The sequence below is a fragment of the Pelophylax lessonae genome (genome assembly GCF_965119305.1).
Source record: "Pelophylax lessonae genome assembly, chromosome: 1".
NCBI classification, from domain to species: domain Eukaryota; kingdom Metazoa; phylum Chordata; class Amphibia; order Anura; family Ranidae; genus Pelophylax; species Pelophylax lessonae.
In genome coordinates this window covers 410,928,457-410,951,997 of record NC_138768.1, presented here as the reverse complement: position 1 = coordinate 410,951,997, position 23,541 = coordinate 410,928,457, and the positions used below count along the sequence as shown (strand labels likewise).

Sequence of the window (23,541 nt, the reverse complement as noted above, 5' to 3'; positions counted from 1 at the left end):
ATGGAAGTTCTCCTCTCCCCCTCCCTCCCTGCAATCTTCTGGGACATGTCAGAGGTCCCAGAAGATTGCCGGCCAATCAAGACGCGCAACGCGACTCGTGCATGCGCAGTGGGTACCCGTCTGTGAAGCCGCAAACTGTCACAGCCGGGTGCCCACAGCAGTGATGCCGGCGCCGAGGGAGAGGATCGAGGCTTCGGGCGGCCGCATCGCTGGACCGTTGGACAGGTGAGTGAAATGGCTGGAACTCCGCTTTAATACTGCGAGACAGAAGTGCTAACCATTAGGTCACTGCGCTGCCCAATAGTCAAGAAATATCTACTCTTAATCATCCACTGATCAGCACGCTTAAAGTATTTCTACAGTCCCAAAGAACTTAGTTTTTTTCAGTTGTAGATAAATCTTGCAGTTAGATGGGGATAATGTTCATTGCATTTTCCAGATAACAGATCTGCTTCATCAGGAAATATGGGAGAAGTATCTACAATATTGCAACAACATTATTACATCTAGAACCAACATCTATAAAGCAATTAACCAACTATCCATTCTTTTACTGTCTGTGTGTAGGTTGGGGAGGTTTCCCCCCTTACTTCCTGTGCAGGGGACATTGTGAAACATCTGTGTCAACAGACAGGAAGTTAAGATATCCCTAGTGTGGACACAGATAGCAAAACAACCCCCACAGGTCTTCATAACCCTTTTCCTCTCTACTAACAAAAGGGTGTTATTATTGCTGCTGTCTCTATTGGAGAACGTTCCTCTCAATTCCTGTGCCAGAGCAAGGAGTAAAAAAAAGCAAAGGGAGTGAATATCTCCCCAGTGGGGACACATTAGTAAGCTAAGAGAGGTTGGAACACTTTCTCAATACATTTGGAACGTTTTTCTAATTTTGGACAGAGTGGGAGAAGGTTTAGAATGCCTATCTGGCTTCCTTTGTTATGCAGGGCTCTGTTAGGGATATTTCCCCTCACTACCCCCTGTCCTGGTGACAACATTTTACCAAACAGGAAGTAAAAAAATATCTGCAACATTGATTATTATTTTTATACACGATTTTTATAGCGCCAACAGTTTGCTCAGCATTTTACAACATGACGGCAGACAGTACAGTTACAATACATTTCAATACAGGAGGAATCAGAAGGCCCTGCTCTTTAGAGCTTACAATCTATGCATGCAAATATAAATGAAAATCTGACAGGAATTCTAACCTTACCCTACTCTATTAAGAAAACCTTATCATTTCTTTTTTTTTTGAGTTTTGGTTTGGTATAAGAAAATATTTTGTCTGAAATTGAGTTTTCACCTGCAGCATGCTTGTTCCAGGTAAGTACTGAAGCCAGGGGCAGCCAGACAATAAGAATTTCAAAAGGCAGCATACAGTATATGTATTTCAGTACATATTTGGCTTAATACAGTAAACGTTTTAGGAACTTAAAACTGAACTCCAGCAAGATATAAAAGACACAAATTATGCATCTAGGTATTCATTAACCACTTGCCGACAAGTACATATACTGCGGCGGTCAGCCCTCACAGGCAAAGTGACGTACCGGTACGTCACTAGCTTATGAGGCTCTGGGGAGCGAGCGCGCCAGCAGAGGCGCGCTCCCGCTCCCGCACGGTCACAGACCCCCCCACGCGTGTGAGCGGCGGACCCGATGTCCGCCGCTCACTCACGATCGTCCGTGACAGCGGGAGAAAGGCAGGCGGCTGATGTAAACAAGCCGCCTGTCATTCTCCCCTGTGTAGGAACAGTGATCATACGGTTCTACTATGTAGGGCCGTTGATCATTGTTCCTACACCTCAAGCCACAGCCAATCACAGTTAGAATCACGCCCCTAGGGACACACACCACCCCTCCCGCTCAAATAAAGTTAACCCCTTCACTACCAGTGTCATTTTACAGTAACAGTGCATATGTATAGCACTGATTACTGTAGTAATGTCACTGGTAGCCCCAAAAGTGTCAAAAATGTCAGTCAAGGGTCCGATCTGTCCGCCCCAATGTCGCAGTCCCCCAAAATCGCAGATCACCACCATTACGCGTTAAAAAAAAAACAACAAAAATTACAAAAATCTTTCCCTTTGTTAGTAATTGCGATAACTTTTGCGCAAACCAATCAAAATACGCTTTTTGCGATTTTTTTTACCAAACATATGTAGCATAAAACAAATTGGCCGAAAATGTTAAAAAAGTTTGATTTTTACATTTTTTTGGGGGGGAATTTCATATAAAAAAATGTGAAAAATATTGTTATTTTTGCAAAATTGACGCTCTTTTTTGTTTATAGCGCATGATCAAAAAATCGCACAGGTGATCAAATACCACCAAAAGAAATCTCTGTTTGTGGGGAAAAAAAGGACATCAAATTCATTTAGGTACAGCGTCACACGACCGCGCAATTGTCCATTAAAATCACGCAGTGCCGAATCGCAAAATACCCCCTGGTCAGGAAGGGGGTAAAATCTTCCGGGGCTTAAGTGGTTAATAGACCATTAAATATATTTTATTAAATGCAGCTATTGTACATACTTGAATTTGAGTTACTACCAGCCTCTTGTAGGGATTGAGGGACAGGACTGGAAGCCAATCAGGCCTGTTGCATTCAAATGTGCTGACAGCAAGCCTACAGCCTACAGATAGGGGGAGAGAGCCAAGTTTGCCTCATCTGCTACTGCTCCTTTACTATCCAGTCAGCAAGCTGAGGGTGGAGGAAGGACATCGCTGAATTTCTTCTACAGTCTATAACAGAGAAAATGCTGTTATCCACCTAGCTGTGTTGCATTGCAAATACAAATCTAAGAATTGCCTGGCCAGAGATACAGATCATTCCGTAGGTAAAACAATCCCCTTGAATGTAACCATGTTTGTATTTAGCTGTTTGCCTAGATTTAGCCTTAAAAGAGAAGTATGGGGTTCCTATAGAAAAAAACATTTACTCTGCTAGGAGGATGCAGCATTGGTCCGATGTCTTTAGTGAGCAGAGAGCTGGTGACTGTCAGTCAGTGGCTCTCTGCTCTGCTCCTCCAGCACTCACTGGAGCACTGGGCTGTGGAGGGGGCGAAAGCAGATGGCTCAGTCTTCCATCCAGTGGATCACTGAGAGTCTGAACCAGCTGCCTGCCCAGAGCCTGAACCGACTGAGTGACATCAGCCAACAGCAGGCTTTAGCACACTGTCAGCTGAAAATGGGTTACAGGAGTGCAGAACAAACTGTACTCCTGTGATCCATAGAAGTAGGGCCAAAAAAGCTTTGGCCATATTTTTCCTTTAATGTAAGAAAAATACTGCCATGTACCAGTAAATAACACACAAGGGAACAGATGATTTGGCAATTTTTTTTTGTGGCTTTTAGTTGTCTGTATTACTGTATGCATGAACTGTCATCCATACCTAATGTGAAATTATTATTATAGTTTTAGGGGTTATTTAAATGTATATCTTTATCTATCTAGTTTTTCTAAATAAAATACTGTTATTGCAGGTTATCAGTTAACATCAGCAGAATGTTATGATTTGAGGAGTGGCCGTGTGGTGGCAGATCAGTACTGCCATTACTATCCGGAGAATGTCAAACCCAAACCCAGGCTCCAGGAGTGCAACATGGACCCGTGCTTAGCCAGGTTTGTCTGCTCATAGCAATCTCTTTTTAATTAATTGAAAGTTCATTTCTGGCCAAAGCAATTAATTTTTGTTTGAAATACTTCTGTTTTTCTGTTTTTTCATTATTTTCTGTGTTACCACTGTGGAGATCACCTTTCACTCCAATGGGGTCCTATTTGTGCTATCTGTTCCCACTAAACCTAGTCTCACTAACCTTTTTGTGTCCTGGTGTCACAAGGGTGACATACAGTGGGAGGGATCTCCCTAGAAGAGTTAGACAAAAATCCTGATAGAGGTTCTAAACCCTCCCCACTATGTATATAACTTACAATAAATATGTAAGGCGTTGGACTTAAATAATATAGTATGTGTTTAAACTATGAAAACAATGGATTTTGATGTGCTTATTCCACGTGTACCAAAACACTTCTTTATATCAGAATATAGTGGGGAAGGGCTTTAACTTCCATTTAGTTTTAATTGTATTCTGGAATAATTTCCTTCACTTGCAGGCCCATCTGTGCATAAATGCAGCACCGTATATTAATTGCTGGCCTATCTCTGCATAAATCCAACACAATATATCATATTTATAATCATATATGGGTTTTGCTGTTTTACTATTATAATTGTATAGTTCTGGTCTAGAGGTGCATCTCATGAAATTAGGATATCTTTAAAAAGTTAATTTATTTTAGTAATTCAATTCAAAAAGTGAAACCATATATTTTATATAGATGCGTTACACACAGGGTGATATATTTCAAACATTTCTTTCTTTTAATTTTGATGACTATGGCTTAGAGTTAGTGAAAACCCAAAATTTTGTATCTCAGAAAATTAGAATATTACATAAGACCAATAAAAAAAAAGGATTTTTATTACAGAAATGTTGGCTTACTGAAACATATGTGCATGTACAGTATAGTATGTACTCAATACTTGGTTAGGGCTCCTTTTGCGTGAATTACTGCATCAATGTGACGTGGCATGGAGGGGATCAGCCTGTGGCACTGCTGAGGTGTTATTGAACCCCAGGTTTCGTTGATAGCGGCCTTCAGCTTGTCTCCATTGTTGGGTCAGGTGTCTGTCATCTTCCTCTTGACACTACCCCACAGATCCTCTATGGAGTTTAGGTCAGGCGAGTTTGCTGGCCAATCAAATATAGTGATACCTTGATCATTAAATCATTTGGGAAGCCATGTCATCTGCTGGTGTTGGTCCACTGTATTCTATCAAGTTCAAAGTCAGCACAGCCCTATACCAGGAAATTCTAGAGCTTTTCCTGCTTCCCTCTGTTGACCAGCTTTATGGAGATGCTGATTTCATTTTCCAGCAGGACTTGGCAACTTCTCACACTGCCAAAAGTACCAATACCTGGTTTAATGATCATGGTATGACTGTACTTGATTGGCCAGCAAACTCGCCTGACCTAAACTCCATAGAGAATCTGTGGGGTATTGTCAAGAGGAAGATGAGAGACAACAGACCCAACAATGCAGACAAGATGAAGGCCGCTATCAACGCAACCTGGGCTTCCATAACACCTCAACAATGCCACAGGCTGATTGATTGCCTCCATGCCACCCCACCTTGATGCAGTGATTAATGCAAAAGAAGCCCCGATCAAGTATTGAGCGCATACTATACTGTACATGGACATACATTTCAGTAAGCCAACATTTCTGTATTACAAATCCTTTTTTTCTTATTTTTTTTTATTGGTCTTATGTAATATTCAAATCTTCTGAGATTTTAAATTTGGGGTTTTCATTGGCTGTAAGCCATAATCATCAAAATTAAAGGAAGAAATGTTTGAAATATATAACTCTGTGTGTAATGCATCTATACAAAATATACAGGTTTTACTTTTTGAATTGAATTACTGAAATAAATTAACTTTTTGATGATATGCTAATTTTATGAGATGCACCTGTATATAGGTCTTGTATCTCCATCAGGGGCATTCCAAGAATCTTGTTTATAGTGCTTGCCTGCTTGGGTTTGGCATTCACTTTTGCTTTGGAGTTGCTTTCGAATTGCTTTCAAATTCTATCCCCTCTCCTCCCTACTAATTGGTCTGGATAATGCAGTAAAGTGATGCAAAGAATCAATGGATGGTGAGAAAAATACAGTTAGTAGTCAAATATAATTCAATTTACTGTAGTTAGGTCAGATTAAATATGATTTGTGATGGTTGGTATTGTTTACTACATGATACTTCATTGCTCATATCATAATTGCTATTTTAAAAACGTACCGAATATTTTAGAAAGCAAAGAACATACCCTAAATGGCAGCCTTTATCAACCTTTTCACACCAGAGGAAAAATATTCAGGTCTCAGGTAACCCCTGGTAAGGGTTGTCTATTAGGGTTCATTTGGAAAATTGGAGATCAGTGGGAACTATGCCCCCCTTACAGTGGTGGTTGGAATGTCACCCTTACAGTCATCAGGACATACAGGACCTGGAACTATAAAGGTACCATTGGGAAGTCAATTAGCCACAGCTTAGGGAAGTAGCCTCTGGAGAAATTCTAGGGTACTGCAGAACCCTGGTTGAGAATGGCTGCAATAAGGCTAAGCACTATCCCATCAATGTATTTTTGCCTGTTTTTAACACTAAAAGATACTTAAAGGGTAAGTTCAGCTTTTCCAAAAACACTATGCTGTCCCACTTGGGCATAGCAGCACAGTATGCTAAACCTACCTACTAGCAAGAGCTTCCTTTCTGTTTACATGGTGAATTGCATGACCACGTTCAGAAGAAGCTTCTTCAAATCCTCTGCAGATGGAGCAGCTGTTGGAACCAGTGCCCCCTAAGGCGATAGGAGGGAGCGCCATCCCGTTCTTTTGGGCCGCACATGGTCAATGTGTACTCTCTCCTGTTGCAGCCACTAGGCTTTTTATAGATAGGAAACAGGACACACAGTACACTTAATTTGCACTCCAAAAGAACAGGACACTGTTCCCTTCTTTGTCACTAAGAGGCACTGGTCCCTACTGTCTGCTCCATCCCTACAATAACTTGGAACAAAGTCACTGCTGGCTGCAGAGGATACGAAGAATCTTCAAAATGTGGTTGTGGACTTTGTAGTTCAAAACATAGTGGTAGGTAGGTCTAACACACTATGCTGCTATACTCATATAGGACAGCATAGTGTGCTTTTTTCTAAAGTTGAACTTACTCTTTAACTAAACCCGTAGAAAACCACTGCTGTATGGTCATTTTGTGCATCTCAAACTAGCTTGTTTGCTGTTTGTATCATATTTCCACAAGCTATTAGAAGATACTACCGCAAAGAATAAATCATACAGAGATTGATGCTATTTTGCCACTCAGGGGATTTGTTCTTTTCTTTTTTCTAAAGTGCTTGAAAGCCTTCTTTTATTTTTTTGTCTTTTTGCAAACAATTACTTCTTAGCTCATGTTGAAACAAGCTGTATAAGCTATCCACCCATCATTGCAAGTTTCCTCACCTCTAGACAAACCAGGCTGTCTTGATAATGAATGACGCTCTCAGGTTGAGTGGGGCTAACCTTTCACTTTTTAACTATAGAGTGCTAGAAGCATTCACACACACTGGTGTTTGGACAAGCTATTAACCCTTAAAACTTTTCTGAAGCAAATAGAATGAGAAAAATGAGTGCATGTGGCCTGCAGAAGCATCTTATTAGATGTGTCTGCTGTTGGCATGTTTTTCTTCTGTCCAGTTGGTGCACATTCGTATATATGCATTCCTACTTTGATGAGATTGCCTTTTGCTGTGTGTTATATTTTGGATTTCTATGCATACAGTATACATTTTTTTACTCCTTGATGATAGAGATAATTATATATTCATGAGAGTCTTTGAAGATTTCTTTTTCTGTCATTATGCTACCTCTGTCTTCACCCTCCACCGAAAACCTTGATTAGAGAGATTTATTGGGATGGTCAGTAACAAGCTCCTTGTTTATTCATGTAAGCAAAGCAGCTTTGGCTGAGTAATTTGTAGAACATGTATCATGAACATATGTTTGTCTGTTTCTTGAAATTCAATAATGAAGTTTAGTTGAAATATGTACAGTGGCTTTACTTTTTTACCTGAAATGATCAGTGTAGAATGACATATTTTTCGTGAGTAAGCTGTTAGGGGCCATGTATGTTTATACTTGAATGGTCTTTTCCCTAAGTTCTATTAAATGTAGTAAATACACTGGTCCTGATGTAGGAACAGTATACCTATTAGGTAAAATAGGCGTACAATGCCAATCATTGTATGGCTTTATCAACAGAAGCAACATGCATACATCTCATTCAAACTATAGTGTGTTCATAGAAAAAAATCCAAACAAACCCAGCAAAGCGTTGTTGGAACACATGGACTTTCATAATATTGTCCATTTAACCACTTGCCGACCGCCGCAAGTACATATACTGCGGCGGTCAGCCCCTCACAGGCAAAGTGACGTATGGGTACGTCACTATCCTGTCAGGCTCTGGGGAGCGAGCACGCACCGCCTAAGGTGCGCTCCCGCTTGGTCACGGACCCCCCCCGCGCGTGTGCCCGGGGACCCGATGTCCGCCGGGCACTCATGATCGTCCGTTAGAGCGGGAGAAAGGCAGGCGGCTGATGTAAACAAGCCGCCTGTCATTCTCCCCTGTGTAAGAACAGTGATCATACGGTTCTACTATGTAGGACCGTTGATCACTGTTCCTACCCCTGAAGCCACAGCCAATCACAGTTAGAATCACGCCCCTAGGGACACACACAACCCCTCCCTCTCAAATAAAGTTAACCCCTTCACTGCCAGTGTCATTTTACAGTAACAGTGCATATGTATAGCACTGATTACTGTAGTAATGTCAAAACGTTTGAGTTGTCACCAGAACAAAAGGTGAAGCCTATCATTAGTGTCTCCTAATCTGATGACAGGTATCCAAGGCTAAGTTTTACTAGAGGAAGCCTTTGCCATCCCTCTGAAAAGCAATCCACAGTGGCTGTGTATCACCTCCTCAGCACCTGTTTGAACCATGTAAATGTCACACCACTGCAGTTGCAGGGAGGTTGCCGCCTGACCCCATTCACTGCTGAACCCAAAACAGGGGGGGGGGGGGGAGGTCACTTTTGTATACAGCTCCATCCAGCTGCATTTTCAGCTTGGGGGGGGGGTAGTAAATACATAGTGCAACCACCTGTTTTTATTTTATTTTTTTGCCCAACCTAACATTAGTAGTTTTAGGCAAGCCCTAAAAAGGGAATTTCTCTATCATTGCCAAGATTATGTCTCACTTCCTGTTGTGCCTCTTGGATAGAAAGCAAAGGAAAATCTCCTCAATGGGTCACAGGCAGCAAAAAATAAACTGTAACAGGTTTTAACCCTTCCCTACTCTATCTAAACAAGAAAATTGTTTTGGCAATACAAACACTTTAAGAACAGAAATGCTCTAATGAATTTTTGTGCACATTCATAGCCCATATATAATACAGAATGACTGTTCACCAGTCCCCTACATGTTACAGCAGTCTGTGCCTCGGCCACAGTTATGTACCTGCACATTATCCAGACTTATCGCCCTGTACAATCGCTTCTGTTGTCAGTCATTTTTACCTCACTTCAGGTCAGAAATGACTTTACCAAATGCCAGAGCACACAGATGGTTTCCTGGTTTGGAAAGGGCCTTGCTCTATCTATGGTGATAAGCCAGCAAGGAGTCCCCAGAGAGCAGTTGTTGTATCACTGTTTTATTCAGATCAAACTAAGTGCAAGGCTCTGAAGTTTTTCTTCTAGGCTATATGCAGTGAAAGGATGCCTGTTGTGTGGATTTTATCAGGCTCTGTTCTTCAAATGATGAATAAATCTATATTATCAGGACAAGCATTTCAGAATTTTCTCAGTAAATCACATAGGTCGTTTCAGTTCATCCCAAAGTTGGCAGATTTCACAGGATGTTACCAGCCGTTTTTCCTCTTAACTTGTCACCACCTCCTGCTCATGCAATTCATTTAATTAGCTCTACAGTACAATGAGCACTGTGCCGCGGTTTTCTGCTATCACAGGCGGCCTCTTCTAGGAGATTACATTCATATACTAATTAAGGGGTTCACACAGCAATGTGACTCATGTTCACAAATACAATTTTATTTATAGAAAGTTGATATTTTAACCTTTTGCTAATAGTAATAGCAGTAGTAGTCATAATATTAAAGATTAGCCAACCAACTAATACCACTAATTTGTCAGCAGGTACGCTAATTTAACATTTCACAAGTGGTTTCTCCAATCCTTTGATTTACATCATTTACAGGATATCAAAAATCAGCAACAGATTTTTTAATTCCCTTGATCCTCCAGGAACTGGGCATATCAGCAAGTGCATATTTAAGCAAAGCAAACCTAATTTCTTCAGTGAAATATTGGATTTGCTAGTCTTCCAGAGAATTAAAGTGATTGTAAAGTCTCGTTTTTTTTTCTGTTATTTTTTTAAATAACAAACATATTATACTTACCTGCTCTGTGCAGTTGGTTTTGCACAGGGCAGCCCAGATCCTCCTCTTCTGAGGTCCCGGTTCTCTATTCCTGGCCCCTCCCTCCTATCGAGTGCCCCCACATCAAGCAGCTTGCTTTGGGGGCACCCGAGCCGAGCTGCAGTTCTGTGTGTCCTTTCAGACACAGAGCTGTCATTTGGCCCCACCCCTCTCTCTCCTGATTGGTTCACTGACTTTGATTGACAGCCATGGGAGCCAATGGCGCCGCGGCTGTATCTCAGCCAATCAGGAGGGAGAGTCCCAGGACAGGTGAGGGACTCATGGACATAGCTGGACAGAGAGGGACCTCAGGTAAGTATTAAGGTGTGTTGGGGAGGCTGCTACACACAGAAGGCTTTTTATCTAGAATGCACTAAGATAAAAAAAACCTTCCTGACTTTACAACTCCTTTAACCACTTCCTGCCGGCCCGCCATCAAATGATGGCAGAGCGGTGCAGCTATTGTTCTGGGATGCCGTCATATGACGGTGCACCAGAACAGCCTCTCTTGCGCGCCCCCGGGGGTCCCCAGAGCGGCTATCGTGGCCGGGCTGTGTTGCTGGGACACGGCGCGACCCCAATCTCGGTAAAGAGTCAATGACAGGACTCTTTACCCATGTGATCGGCTGTGTCCAATCACTGCCGGTCACATATAAATGAGGAAGTGCCGTTATTTGGCTCTCCTCGCCTCGCGCTGTCAGAGTGTGAGGCGAAGAGAGACGATCAGCGGCTCCTCCTCATAGGGGAGACAAGGACAGGTAATCATGGCACTGATCATCAGTGCCCTGATAACAGAAAATGTAAATAAAGTGCCAATTACTGTCCTCCATCAGTGCCCACAGTGCCCGCCATCAGTGCCCACAATCAGTGCCTATAGTGCTGTCAGTCAGTGCCCATCAGTGCCTGCTCATCTAGGCACTGATGGGCACTGACTGGCAGCACTATGGGCACTGATTGTGGGCACTGATGGTGCTGCCCATTAGTGCCACCCATCAGTGCCAATTAGTGCCCGCCCATCAGTGCCCATCAATGCCGCCCATCAGTGCCACCTCTCAGTGCCCATCAGTGCCACTTCTCAGTGCCCATCAGTGCTGCCTATCAGTGCTCATCAGTGCCGCCTTTCAGTGCGCATCAGTGCTGCCTATCAGTGCCCATCAGTGCGGCATATTTGTACCTCCTCATCAGTGCCACCTCATCAGTGCCCATAAGTGCCACCTCATCAGTGCCCATAAGTGTCAACTCATCAGTGCCCATCAGTGTCCCGATGATCCACATCGGGTCTGCCGGGTACACGCGCGGGGGGGTCCGTGAGCGAGCGGGAGCGCGCCTCCGGCGGCGTGCGCTCGCTCCCTAGAGCCTCACAGGCTAGCGACGTAGTCCTACGTCGCTTTGCCTGTGAGGGGCTGACCGCCGCAGTAAATAGTCATGCGGCGGTCGGCAAGTGGTTAAATACCACCAAAAGAAAGCTCTATTTGTGTGAAAAAAATTATAAAAATTTCATATGGGTACAGTGTAGCATGACTGTGCAATTGTCATTCAAAATGTGAGAGCGCTGAAAGCTGAAAATTGGCCTGGGCAGGAAGGGGGTGAAAGTGCACTGTATGGAAGTGGTTAAAGATCAATGTACTTATCTCTGATAGTCTTTATAGTTGCAAAAGAAAGAACACACAGTGATTATTGCTAGCGGCGGCCATAGCTCTGGCAATAATCACATGAAAAAATCTAACAGGCTGGTTGTACCCAAGTTGATCAATCGAGTACAGTCAGCCTGTCCATACATGGTTTATGTTTCAGCCAGTCCCTGCTGAACCATCCGAGATAATTCGAACCATCTATGGCCAGCTTTAGGCCTAGTACACACTAGTCGTTTTTTTTGTTCAACCCAGCAGGACTGAACAAAAAAAAAATCTTCTCCCCTTGCTAGCTGTCAAAATTATTTTTAAAAGCGCCACTCATTCACAATGTTTTGTGGATAGAAAACTACAATTCCCAGCAGCCTTAGCGACTGTCGGCTTTTCTCAATGAACTATCACAGTGCTGTGAGTACTGTGGTAATTCATTGATTTTTCCTATCAGAATCTATCAGCTTACTCGTTTGATGTACAAGCAACCAGATACACTGCTGGTCTGCAGGAATACTGCATGGCATCAGCAATCTGCTGATCGCTGGTGCAATGCTTTACAAGATCCTACAAAAAAAAAAATAAATGCACATTTTTCTACCGTAAAAAGATGAACTTATCCTATAAATGACATTTATCTGTTAATGAGTATATGAGATTTTAGTGATTGTGTTTTATATATACTTTAAGCATTTAACTGAAAGGGTTTTAGGCAAGCAATAGGAAGTTGTAAAAACAACATAGAACATAAAGTGTATGTGATGAAGCAACAGTAGTTACACCTGCAGCTAGATGCATGGGCTCCAGGGAACAGGGCCTTGAATGTGACTCTGTACTACTAGACCCTGCACTGTTCATCAAATCATCCTTTGAATGACCTGCTATGGGCTTTTCCACTATTCACATAATTATTTCTTTTGCTCCGCCATATTAAATAAGCCTGTTAATGTTAAACAAATGTTGAACCATCTCGGTTGACATGACTGCTCAGTACTTGATTGATAGTCAGAGGAACTGCTAATAGCAATATAATGCAGATGCTTCTCTTAGAATACTTATCCAGTTTAGCTTATTTTATTTTAATATCCCTAGCACTAATTCATTTTGGAGTAGGCATGGCATACAGCATAAACTACATATCTTTGTTTAGTATAGAGGATAATTAAAACCAACTGAACAATAATATTACATATTGGGATCACAGACATGTAATTTTAGACTTGTAGGCTGCTAAGGAAGTGTTTAGCATACAGGTAGTATTGACCCCACTCAAGGCACACATGTACCCCCCAAGGCTTGCCTCCTAAGCAGCTGCACCCCAACTCTGATTAGGCTCCTAAAAGAAAAAATATTTTTATTTTTATTAAAGCAGATCTTCATGCGGCTCAGCAGTCAGAGTAGCTTTACCAGCCTATAGATATCCTTAGCAATACTATTTTTTAACAAATGGTAGCAAAAAAGCGCATAAAAAAGTCCCAAAGCACTGAAAAACACCAGATTATGCAGCAACACCAGTGTGAACCTAGGATAAACAATCAGTGAATCACCAAATCTTTTATTCTTTAATGCAGACAATGTTTAGAGATCACTCTAATCTCTGAACAATGAATGAGTATTGGAGACCTTTCGTGATTACCGGTGTCCTTTTACAGGTTCTAGGGAACTTGACATCTTTACTATATTATGTAATTGTTATCACAAAAAGTAAAACCAGAAAAACTTTGTTAAAGGCAGTGGTTCACTTGCATTATATGAAAGTCTAGCAGTGGAAAATGTAATCCACTAATCATGATCACACAGAGAAAAGAGATTACTGTGTCTAACGTGAGCTGCAGATATCTTTATGACTTTCAGCAGAGTTTGCTTGCTGTTTCTCTTTCAGCTCTGCTTCTGGATTTCTTAGTTCCCAATCATACCAATGCCCTATGGTAATACACACACTACAATGCATAGTAACATGCTACCATGCATTGTTGTGGGGAAAATGCTGCATGAGCGACTTTGGTCTGTTGTATAAGAAGCGGCCCATTCAATTGAATAAAAAACAAAGAAGGATGCACCGACCTAGCGCATTATCCTCATTATAAGCTTTATTAATAGAACATAAAAATGGCTACTCAAAAACAAAGGTGTAAATCAGTCATATCAAAACCAAATGTTTGAATATCAGGAGCAGTCAATACGAATGTCCACTGTCCTTTTTCGGATTCCTCAGAGCCACTGTGTCATGTGTCAGAGCCAACTCATCGGTGGCACAGTGGCTCTGAGGAAGAGGCAAAGCCTCGAAACGCGCCAGCCGTCATCCGATAAGGACAGTGGATATTTGTATGGACTGCTCCTGATATTCAAACACTTGGTTTTGATATGACTGATTTACACCTTTGTTTGTGAGTGGCCATTTTTATGTTCTATTAATAAAGCTTGTATTGAGGATAATGCACTAGGTCAGTTTTTTGTTTTTTGTTTGCAGTACCTGTCGGACTACCCCAGTCCTATAGGGCAGCAAGACCATAGCCAATCGAGATGCCAAACGTGGGTCCCGTGGAAAGAGTGGTCGAGGAGCTTGGATTCTGAGCACAGGGGTTATACACACTATAATGTTTTGGAGTAGCATTCAATTGAATAGGCTGCCTGAAAGCAATGCACGTTAACGTACAATGTATAACAATGGACCTTGGGCTCTTACACAATTTGCAAACAATAGCCTTGGTGCTTTGTTTATCTTATTTTCACTGCGTTCTGCCTTATACAAGAACTTTAAAGTAACTAGGTCTGCTTTTATGTTTATTAGGAAACCACTATGAGTCTTATATGTTTAACTAGGCAGAAAATAGATTCTTGTTAGGGAATTTTGATTACAGGGACATTTCTTGTATTCCTTTTTGTATTAATGAGAACTTTTTTTATCTTACAGTGATGGTTACAAGCAAATTATGCCCTATGATCTATATCATCCCCTTCCCAGGTACGTTTATTTTTTGTTTACAATCAGTAGGGCTCTTGTATGAATGTTTATGCTGTATACAGCTACAGTAAATAGCAGTCTTGATGTTATAACTGCACAGATGAAAGCTAAGGTTTATGTATGTAGAGCCCCTGTACATCTCTCTGCTAGGTCCAGAATGAGTATCCTTTAGGTCAAAAAAGTGACAGTTATTTTCAGTTGGGTGCAATGACATTTGAAAATTACAGTCACATGGCTGAAATAAGAGGGTGGAATTCAATAAAGTACTTACAAGACTTTTCTAGCAGTATGGCTCTTTGAAATGGCATGCACTAGATTAAAAAAGCCCAGATAAATAAGCTGGATATATTAGGTTCAACCTAAATTTGTCATACAGATACAGGCAGAATGCCTGTCTCTATATATTGCTGTGTAGCAACGGTGCACGATTGCCGCTGCTACCCCCTCCTGACCTGTAACCAGTTGCTAAGGATGCTGTCACAGCTGAAAGACTGTTAGCAACCAAACTGATGGGTAAGCTAAGGGGCCAGTTCTCCATCAGGTCCGCTCTCTTCTTGAGATTGACAGCAGGGAGTGTGCAGATTTTGTAGCCAATAACAGGCTGTCTATAGGCTATGAATCTGCCAACTGCCTGCTGTCAGTCACAAGGGGAGCAGACCTGATGGAGAACTAGTTTATGTGAAACCCCATCAGACTGCCCGCATCCAGCTTTATACCTCATTGGCTGCAGTACTATATGATAGGTGCAGTGGCGGGGAGGAAGCTCAAGTGCACTGAGGACAAAGTGCCAGAAACCAACAGAAACATTAATTTGTCATCCACACCTACATTTATTGTGTGGAGGCACAATGGAGACTATGATGCTCTTTATGACACTCCTTATTTATTAATGAGTTCCTTAGGCTGGTGTTGAAACTTTGTAAATTGAGTTTAATATATCTAAGACTTGATTTATTGTCCAAGGTACCACAACTCCTCATTATGGACATTAGACGTACCATAAATGGCTGTATAAAGTTTATTGGAGTGGGATTTTTTTCAGCAACACAGCCATGTTCTCTTATGGCACTTTTCCACTGCAAGTACCGGCTCGGCTCTACTCGGCCCTGCTTGGCCCTGCTTGGCCCGGTTTGCTTTTCCACTGCTGGTACCGCATGGTACAGTGTTGTAACGGTACGGTACGGTATGGTTTGCTTTTCCACTAAAGTAGTACTAAAGTTAAGTGGGTGGGATAACAATGGGGTGGGTGGGATTCTCTGACCAATCAGTGGCTAGTAGTGACTGCATGCAAAGGATTGTGGGATATGGTACCGGTTATGGTACCTGTTGGAACCACAATCGAGTAGGTACTGTTTTTCAGAGCCGTACCGTTTGTTTCCATGCAGTGGAAAAGCGCCGCCGTACCGTACCGAACCGTTCCTACACTATACCATGCGGTACCAGCAGTGGAAAAGCACAAAAGCGAGCCGAACCGTTCGGTTCCATGCAGTGGAAAAGCGACATTAGTACATAGAAGTTTTTATATTTGCTACTATTATTCAGCAATACTTATAAATGCCCAGAAAATAGCCAGCCTGTTCTGTGCTGAATACAGAAAAAGCATGAGATATGGAGCATGTGGTCTATAGAGTATAGGTTTGCTAATTTTTTTCCTATCCTGTATTTGCTCATGTGTAGGAGACAGGTTCTTTTTAACAAGACTTTGACTTAGCTGTTTGCACTATAATTTTCTTGGTTATAGTATTTTTATAAAAGCATAGTTTACTGACACATGTTCTCCTGTATTTGTTCCTTGAGTGCTAACATTCTTTGGTTAGCCCAGGCCTGTAAAGAAAATTATGTTAAGTAATGGCAATGCAGGGGTTACGCAGAGGCATGCGTGATCCAGTACAATGAAGGAAGACAGTGAGTGACAGCCATTCCCATTCACCACTGCAGGAATCGCTTACATCTTAAATCCATGCTGAAAGCCATTTCATGCAAACTTTGGTCTCTTAATTTGCAACAGGCAGGGATGTTGTTCATCATGTTAGGATAATAGAGTGTAAAATTACTAATCGTGTCTTAAAGTGTTTTTAATTATGTTAAGGCTATAAAAAAAGTGTTCCTTCTCTTTTGCTTTTATACAAATATCCTCACACTGTTTTATATGTCTTCTGTTGCTAGTTCATTATGTGTGATTAAATTGTAAATTATGGCCCATGAAACATTGCCCTTTTGAACTCCTAGGACTAGGTTTTACAAAAGATTGATCAGACAGAATATAAAGAAGAAAACCTTTGTTCACTTTAATCAGCAAATCCATTTATTTCTAATTGTTACAGCTATTCTTAAATTAACTTTTTCAGTTTCTACCAATTGTTCTCATGATGGAAAGAACCACAATGTCAGAAGAGAGTATATAAAAGCTATTGATGCCATGCTGTGTTAATAAACGGGAAGTTTAGATGATTAGTACAATAAGCAGGCAGAGCAAGAAAAATTAGGGGGACTAATGCCAGTGGCTTAGACACTGAAGTCTATCCTCATTTTAACACAACACATAAAGTATATCTAGACACAAACCTTGGAAGTCAAAAAGACTGGTGCAGACAGATTTTGGGGAAATGTTTCTCATGGTTTCTAAAAGTGGTGCAGAATGCGTCAAACTCATGTACCTGTCTAGAGCTTGTACTTGAATTTTGCGCATGCTGAGCCACTTTATAGAATGTATGTTAGACACTTTTTCAAAATTTGTGTTTAGCCAGTTTTTCTCTGTACACCAAAAGAGAGTTGGTTTAATTAGCTCCACTTTCCTAAGATTCGAACTGTCAGCATTTTATTTTGACTTAGGCACATTCATTGCACCACAATTTAAAAGTGGCATATTTTTCATAACTACCTGAAGTTTGTGAGCGAGCCGCTGTCAGAACCAAAAGTGCTGCATATGCTTTAAGAATCTGGCGCAATACGTTAACAAGAGAGATTAACACCAGAAAAGGGATACAGCAGCTAAGTTGACTCCCCCCAAAATTTTTCTGGTTTTCAACTGTGGATAAAATCAAAATGGTTAAAACCTTAGCTAGGTTTTTCCCCAGCTGTGCCCCACTTGAAAGATGTACCCTCTCCATGTGTCCTGATTACCATTGACGCCAGGGTGAAAGTGATAAAAAAAATCAAAATTTTGTCCCACACCCTCGCGACGACATACTCACTGCTGATCTCACCCCCAAAGACTATCAGCCGCCCTTCTTAAAAAAGTGTGAATCTGACCTGGGTCGGCAATATACGAAAGCGCAACAAACTAATATAATACACTTTGCCCTAAAGCCCTCGATTTGTATTAAAATTCAGCTGACAAATTTCTTTTGTTTTTACGTCACCTTCCTAATGCCGCTAAATACTGTATCCCCCTTACCGGAGTTGAACCGGATGAAGGATTTGGTGTTGAGGGCCCAGCAAAAATGAGAGGTGTATTCAAAAACTTGGTCTTTATGGGATATGTTTTTTACATAGGAAGGTAAGTCTCTCTTGAATGTGGATCCCTCTGGTTGATGGTGATGATCTTCTCCCCCCCCCCCCGGGGAGTCCCTCCCTGGCACCTCTTCTATAACCTCCCTCTCCCCCCACTTTTTTTTCTTTTTCCCTATACTCCTTTTCTCTTGACTTTCTTTTCCTTTCCTCAACACCCTCTGTTTATAGTTAAAATTGAGGCAATTCCTCATGTGCACTGGAATCGCTCCAGGCATACTCCTTTGCCAGTGACCCCACGATGGGATCCCTGCCCGGGGCCTCCTTCTAATAGGCCAGACTGGCACAGGACTGCTTATGTTTCCATTCCCCTTTTAGGGGCTAGAGAGGTACTATGGTAGGCCAGAGATAAGTTTTTTGGATCTTACATTGGAAGATTATAATCGTTTCTGCCACCATCCCGACAAAATTGTTTGTGGTTTGTGGTGCCTCAAGTCAAGTATGGGATTTTATGGGCAGGAGTACAGGAGAATAAGCAAAAGTAGTATAATATACAAAATTTATTGCGAATTAGCAATATATATACAACAATTAAATGGTGACTTTAATGGGTAAAGTCCCATTGTGCAGTGAAGAAGAAGAAATAAAGTGTGTTTGCATGTGGCAATAAGTGACTTAAAAGTGGGTTATATGTGGTCTTGCTCTGCTGTTCCTCATGTCAGAAGACCGGGATGAGTGCAGAGGAGGTGCCAGATCGGTGATCCGACATGTTTCGGCCTATTGTGGCCTTTATCAAGGATATTTCACCGATTCTACAGATAATCAAAAAGGGAGTATCAAGTTGGGCAATATTGTACTGAAAACATACATGATATAGTTTACACATGTGTGGGTTAACATACAATTGTTTTGTCCACTTCCTAAGACCATGCCTTCCCAGGTTTTGTCCAGGTGCTGCAGGAACAAATATGCTGCATAAGTACATTAAATGGGTATAAAAAGGTATTTTGAAGGCTTAATATCTAGTAGTATTTACTTTCTGAACGGAATGACCCGATCCAGGATCCAATGTGGTTTGACTGGCAGAATCCATATTGATTGAGATCGTCTATCAATTTAGGGAATATGTAAAAATTATTGTAGTAAGTAATAATTGTTGTTATCTTAAGTATAACATGGGTGAAGAAATTTCTCAAATTTTGTTGAGGGGGTGCAAGGAGATCCCCTCCGTGTTTAACTTACGTTTGAGAAGGAGTTGTCATAAATAGAGGCAGCATATACGCTCCGGGTCCATCTCCTCCCTCGGTGTGGGAGAGACTGAGGCACCCGGAGTGTTCCCCGGCCTTTTAAAGGCAGCCGCGCATGCGCAATGATGCGCTGCGTGATGCCAAACAGGTGGAGTCCGTAGCATGGTACGAGGTGCGCCCGCGTACTGTCAGGGCACATCCCTTGTAGCCGTGCGGATGTGCCTGCGAGGCCGCCGACACAGATTAGAAGCTGAAGTCCCTGTGCGGGATACAGGAGGGTGAAAACACCGACCATTCAGTTTCAAGAGCCCCGATCGGGGCTTTCTGTGCCGGGAGCCACTGGAATCTCTTATGGGGAGGCAAAAGGAAGTGGGTGCAGATTATTACATCAGTATAAGAGGAACATGTATCAAAGGGGAGATACACTGTGCAACAGTGTAAACCCTAAAGAAATCAATAAAATATAGTACCAAGATAATAATTTAGAGCATTTTGGATTAAGGTTGCAGCAATATAATAAAAGGAAGAAAAATTCCTGTGGGGAGATGTGGGATGGGTCAGGGTGGGAGACACAAAGTCGAATAACATTGGTCCAGACATGAGGTCAAAGGTCATCGAAAAGGTAAAGGGGGGCCAAAGTCATTTGCGGATATTGGTACAAAAAATTAGAATAGTCCTTACAGACCATTGAGTAGAAGATGAAAATGGGGAGAGAGGGGAGAAAAGAAACGGAAATAATGAAAAATTCGGTTGCAGGATCCGTGCAATCCGATAGGGTTGGTCCATGTGTATGATACCAGGGTGATCTGAAAGTAGTCGAATTCCGAATTGATTGTACCAATTTGGTAATCCGATTGGATTTGTTTCTTGGAGAAAAATTTCAAAGGTGTTCGTGCAATCCGATTGGATTAGTTGATGCAATCCATTGGATGGAGATGAGGATGGGAAAAGGAGAAGGAAACCAGAAATAATGAAGGAAAAAGCAACAGGAAATCAATCAAATCAAAAAAATCGGTTGCAGGGTTTATGCAATCTAATTCTATTGACTCATTGTGTGAAAATAAAATGATCTGAAGGTTGGTGGAAACCCCAGTCGGTTGCATTGTGGTGCAATCCGAATCGTATTATTGGGGGAAAAGATAATTCCAAGTATTTCGTTTATTTGGGATGACAAGACTAATCTGTTTTGCCAGATGAGAAGCCCTGAAGAAATGGGCGGTAGCTTTGTGCTTCATTTAGTCCGGGTGAATTTGTGGCTTTAAGTTGTACAATCCAGCGCATTTCTAGTTGTAGAAGAATCTTATTCCAGTCACTGCCTCGTAACGGGACATGGATTCTGTCCAGAGCCATGAAATTGATTTTAGGCATTTTATAGTTATGATGATCCCTTTCGTGTCTCCCTAATGGGACATAAAAGTTGCCAACGTGCATAGTCTGTAAATGCTGGTTCACCCGCTTGCCGAACTCTTGTCGGGTCTTCCCGATGTAGAAAGACCCGCATTCACATGTCATCATATAAACAATTCCCTTCGTTTTGCATTTGCAAAAATGTTTGGGGCGAAATAATTCTCCATTAGGTAAAGTAATATTAGTAGTTGGACGGATAACATGACATTGAGCACAGCTCCCGCACGGGAAGGTGCCCTTGGTTCTGCAAGGGTCTTTTCTGGATCCCTCTTTATACTCGCTATGTACTAATTGTTGTTGTAGGGAGCCTGCCTTCCTGAAGGTGATGGGTGGATGTTTTGGTAAAAGTTTTGCGGTGCTCGGTTCTTCCATGAGAATGGACCAATTTTTTGTAAGGATATTTCGAATCTGCTGATGTTCGTTGGTATATCTTATAATTATTCGGGTATCGGGTTCGGTTTTAGTTGGTTCCTTGTTTTTGAAGAGAAGTGTTTGTCTATTTTTGTAATTGGCACGATTAAATGCCTTGCGTAGTGAGGTTTTGGTATAACCTCTTTGTAGCAATCGGGTAGTCAGTGCGTTGGCTTCCAGTTGGAAATTGGCTGGATCTGTGCAGTTTCTCTTCAATCTGAGGTATTGACTGTAAGGTATAGAATTGATTAGAGGTTGTGGGTGAAAGCTGGAGGCGTGAAGAATGGAGTTGCCTGCTGTCTCCTTTCTGTATAGGGTGGTGGAAATTTTGCCCGTCGGGTCTTTATATATTAAAGTGTCAAGGAAGGATACTTGTTGTCTGCTGTAGGTCATTGTAAAGAACATATTGTGTTCATTCTGGTTCATCTTGGTTAGTAGTTCCTGTATCATATTTTCCGGCCCGTCCCATACTATCAATATGTCATCGATATATCGTTACCATATAAGGATTTTTTCGGCGTAGATGGAATTCTCCTCTTTAGATAGAAATTCTTGCTCCCATGAGCCCAAATAGATGTTCGCATAAGAGGGGGCGCAACTGGTCCCCATTGCTACCCCGCAGGTTTGAATGTAATAATTGCCGCCAAAGGTGAAGACGTTGATATTGAGTATAAATTGTAACATATCAGTGATGAAGTTGTTGAAATTTTGGTCCCGTTCACTGTGGCATCGGAGTGTCTTCTCAACTATTTGTAGCCCTTTGGTGTGGGGTATGTTATTGTATAAAGATTCGACGTCGATGGTAATCAGGTATGTGTCTTCTGGTATGGTGATATTGTTAAGTATTCTGAGAAGGTGGAGGGTATCTTGTGTGTATGAAGGTAGTTCTTTGACATGAGGACGTAAGTACCTATCAATTACTTTGCTCATAGACTCTGAGATGCTTCCGTTGCCGGAGATGATTGGTCTTCCCGGTGGTTCTTCCAAGTTTTTATGTAGTTTAGGTAACGCGTATAGTGTAGGTGTTTTAGGATGTGGTGTCCTTATGTATTCCCACAGGGTTTGAGATATGGTGCCTTCCTTGAATGCATTGTCTACTTTAGAGTAGAAGGTTTGATCATATGCTTTTGTCATTATGGGAAGAATCTTTTTGTAGCATTTTGTGTTAGAAAGTATAGTATAGCACATTTTTTTGTATTTTTCTTTGCACATGACAACCACATTCCCTCCTTTATCTGAAGGCTTGATAACGATGTCATCGTTATCTCTGAGTTCCTGAAGGGCTTGTTTTTGTTTTTTCGTTAAATTGGATGCGTGTCTTTTCTCTTTAATTGCTTCAATATCTTGCGAAGTTTGTCACACAAATAGTGCGATAGCAGGATTGATGTTAAGAGATGGGAATTTGTTGGATTTCTTTTTGAAAGGCGGTTGGTCAGGGGTGGTTTCTTGGTCGTCGCCATCAGATTCTTTGTCTGATTCGGTTGGATCGTCCCAATCGTCTAAATCGCTTTCCTGAAGTAGTAAGTTGAGGTCGCGGATGGCTCTGAACTCTGCCGCAGTGAGTGTTGGTGTAGTTTGTGGTTGTGAAGATTGTTTTTGATAAAAGGTTTTTAGTAATAAGTTCCTAGCAAATAGATTTACGTCTTTAATGGTTTCGAATCTGTCTATACTGGTGTTCGGGCAAAAAGAAAGTCCAAGTGATAGTACCTCTTTTTGATCTTCTGTCAAAATATGAGGTGATAGATTTATGACCGTTTTTCTTGTTCCTGTTTCTTCTCCGTTTGATGTTTTTTTGGAGGTTTTGGGGTTGTATTCCCTAAAAAAACCCCCTGTTGTTGTTTGGGGTCCACTTTAGATCTTGTGAAGATATCATGGTGTTTAAGAGGTGGGTGTAGGTTCCCAGACTGTGATGCTTGTTCTTCCTGAATCAGGGTTGTTTCTTGGGGTCCTGTTTCTTTAGTATTTTCCTCGTCTGGTCTCGGTTGAGGTTCATGTGGTTTGGTGGGTTTGGTAGGCCATTTCTAAGTTTCTATTAAACCTCTCCTGTTCCTTGACAGGACAGCCTTATCTTCACATCATAACCTTCTGTCATATCTGTATGACTTGGAAAATGCCCTTTTTCTTTAAAATAGAAATTTGAAAGAAATCTAATGAAAGAAATTAGCTGGCACCTGAACAGGAGGTGAAGAGAAATCTTCCAATGGAAACAGCTGTTATAGTGAAAGGGGATTGTTTCTTGCTTTGAAGAGATTTCCTTTTTGTCACTGAGAAATCTCCCAACAGGACACAGGAAGCTAAAAAAATTGTGACAGGGGTCCTA

General features: G+C 41.6%; 1 protein-coding gene across 2 annotated transcripts in view; it reads left to right on the top strand.

The window, feature by feature from the left end:
- ADAMTSL1 (ADAMTS like 1) overlaps positions 1 to 23,541 on the top strand; it is a gene marked incomplete at its 3' end in the record, with an annotated part of 475,788 nt that overhangs the window by 258,896 nt on the left and 193,351 nt on the right. For both annotated transcript variants that reach the window (XM_082260455.1, XM_082260456.1), the window contains exons 9-10: positions 3,489 to 3,627; positions 14,656 to 14,706. In XM_082260455.1, coding sequence (XP_082116581.1) covers positions 3,489 to 3,627; positions 14,656 to 14,706 — 190 coding nt within the window. The remainder of the gene's footprint in view (positions 1 to 3,488; positions 3,628 to 14,655; positions 14,707 to 23,541) is intronic.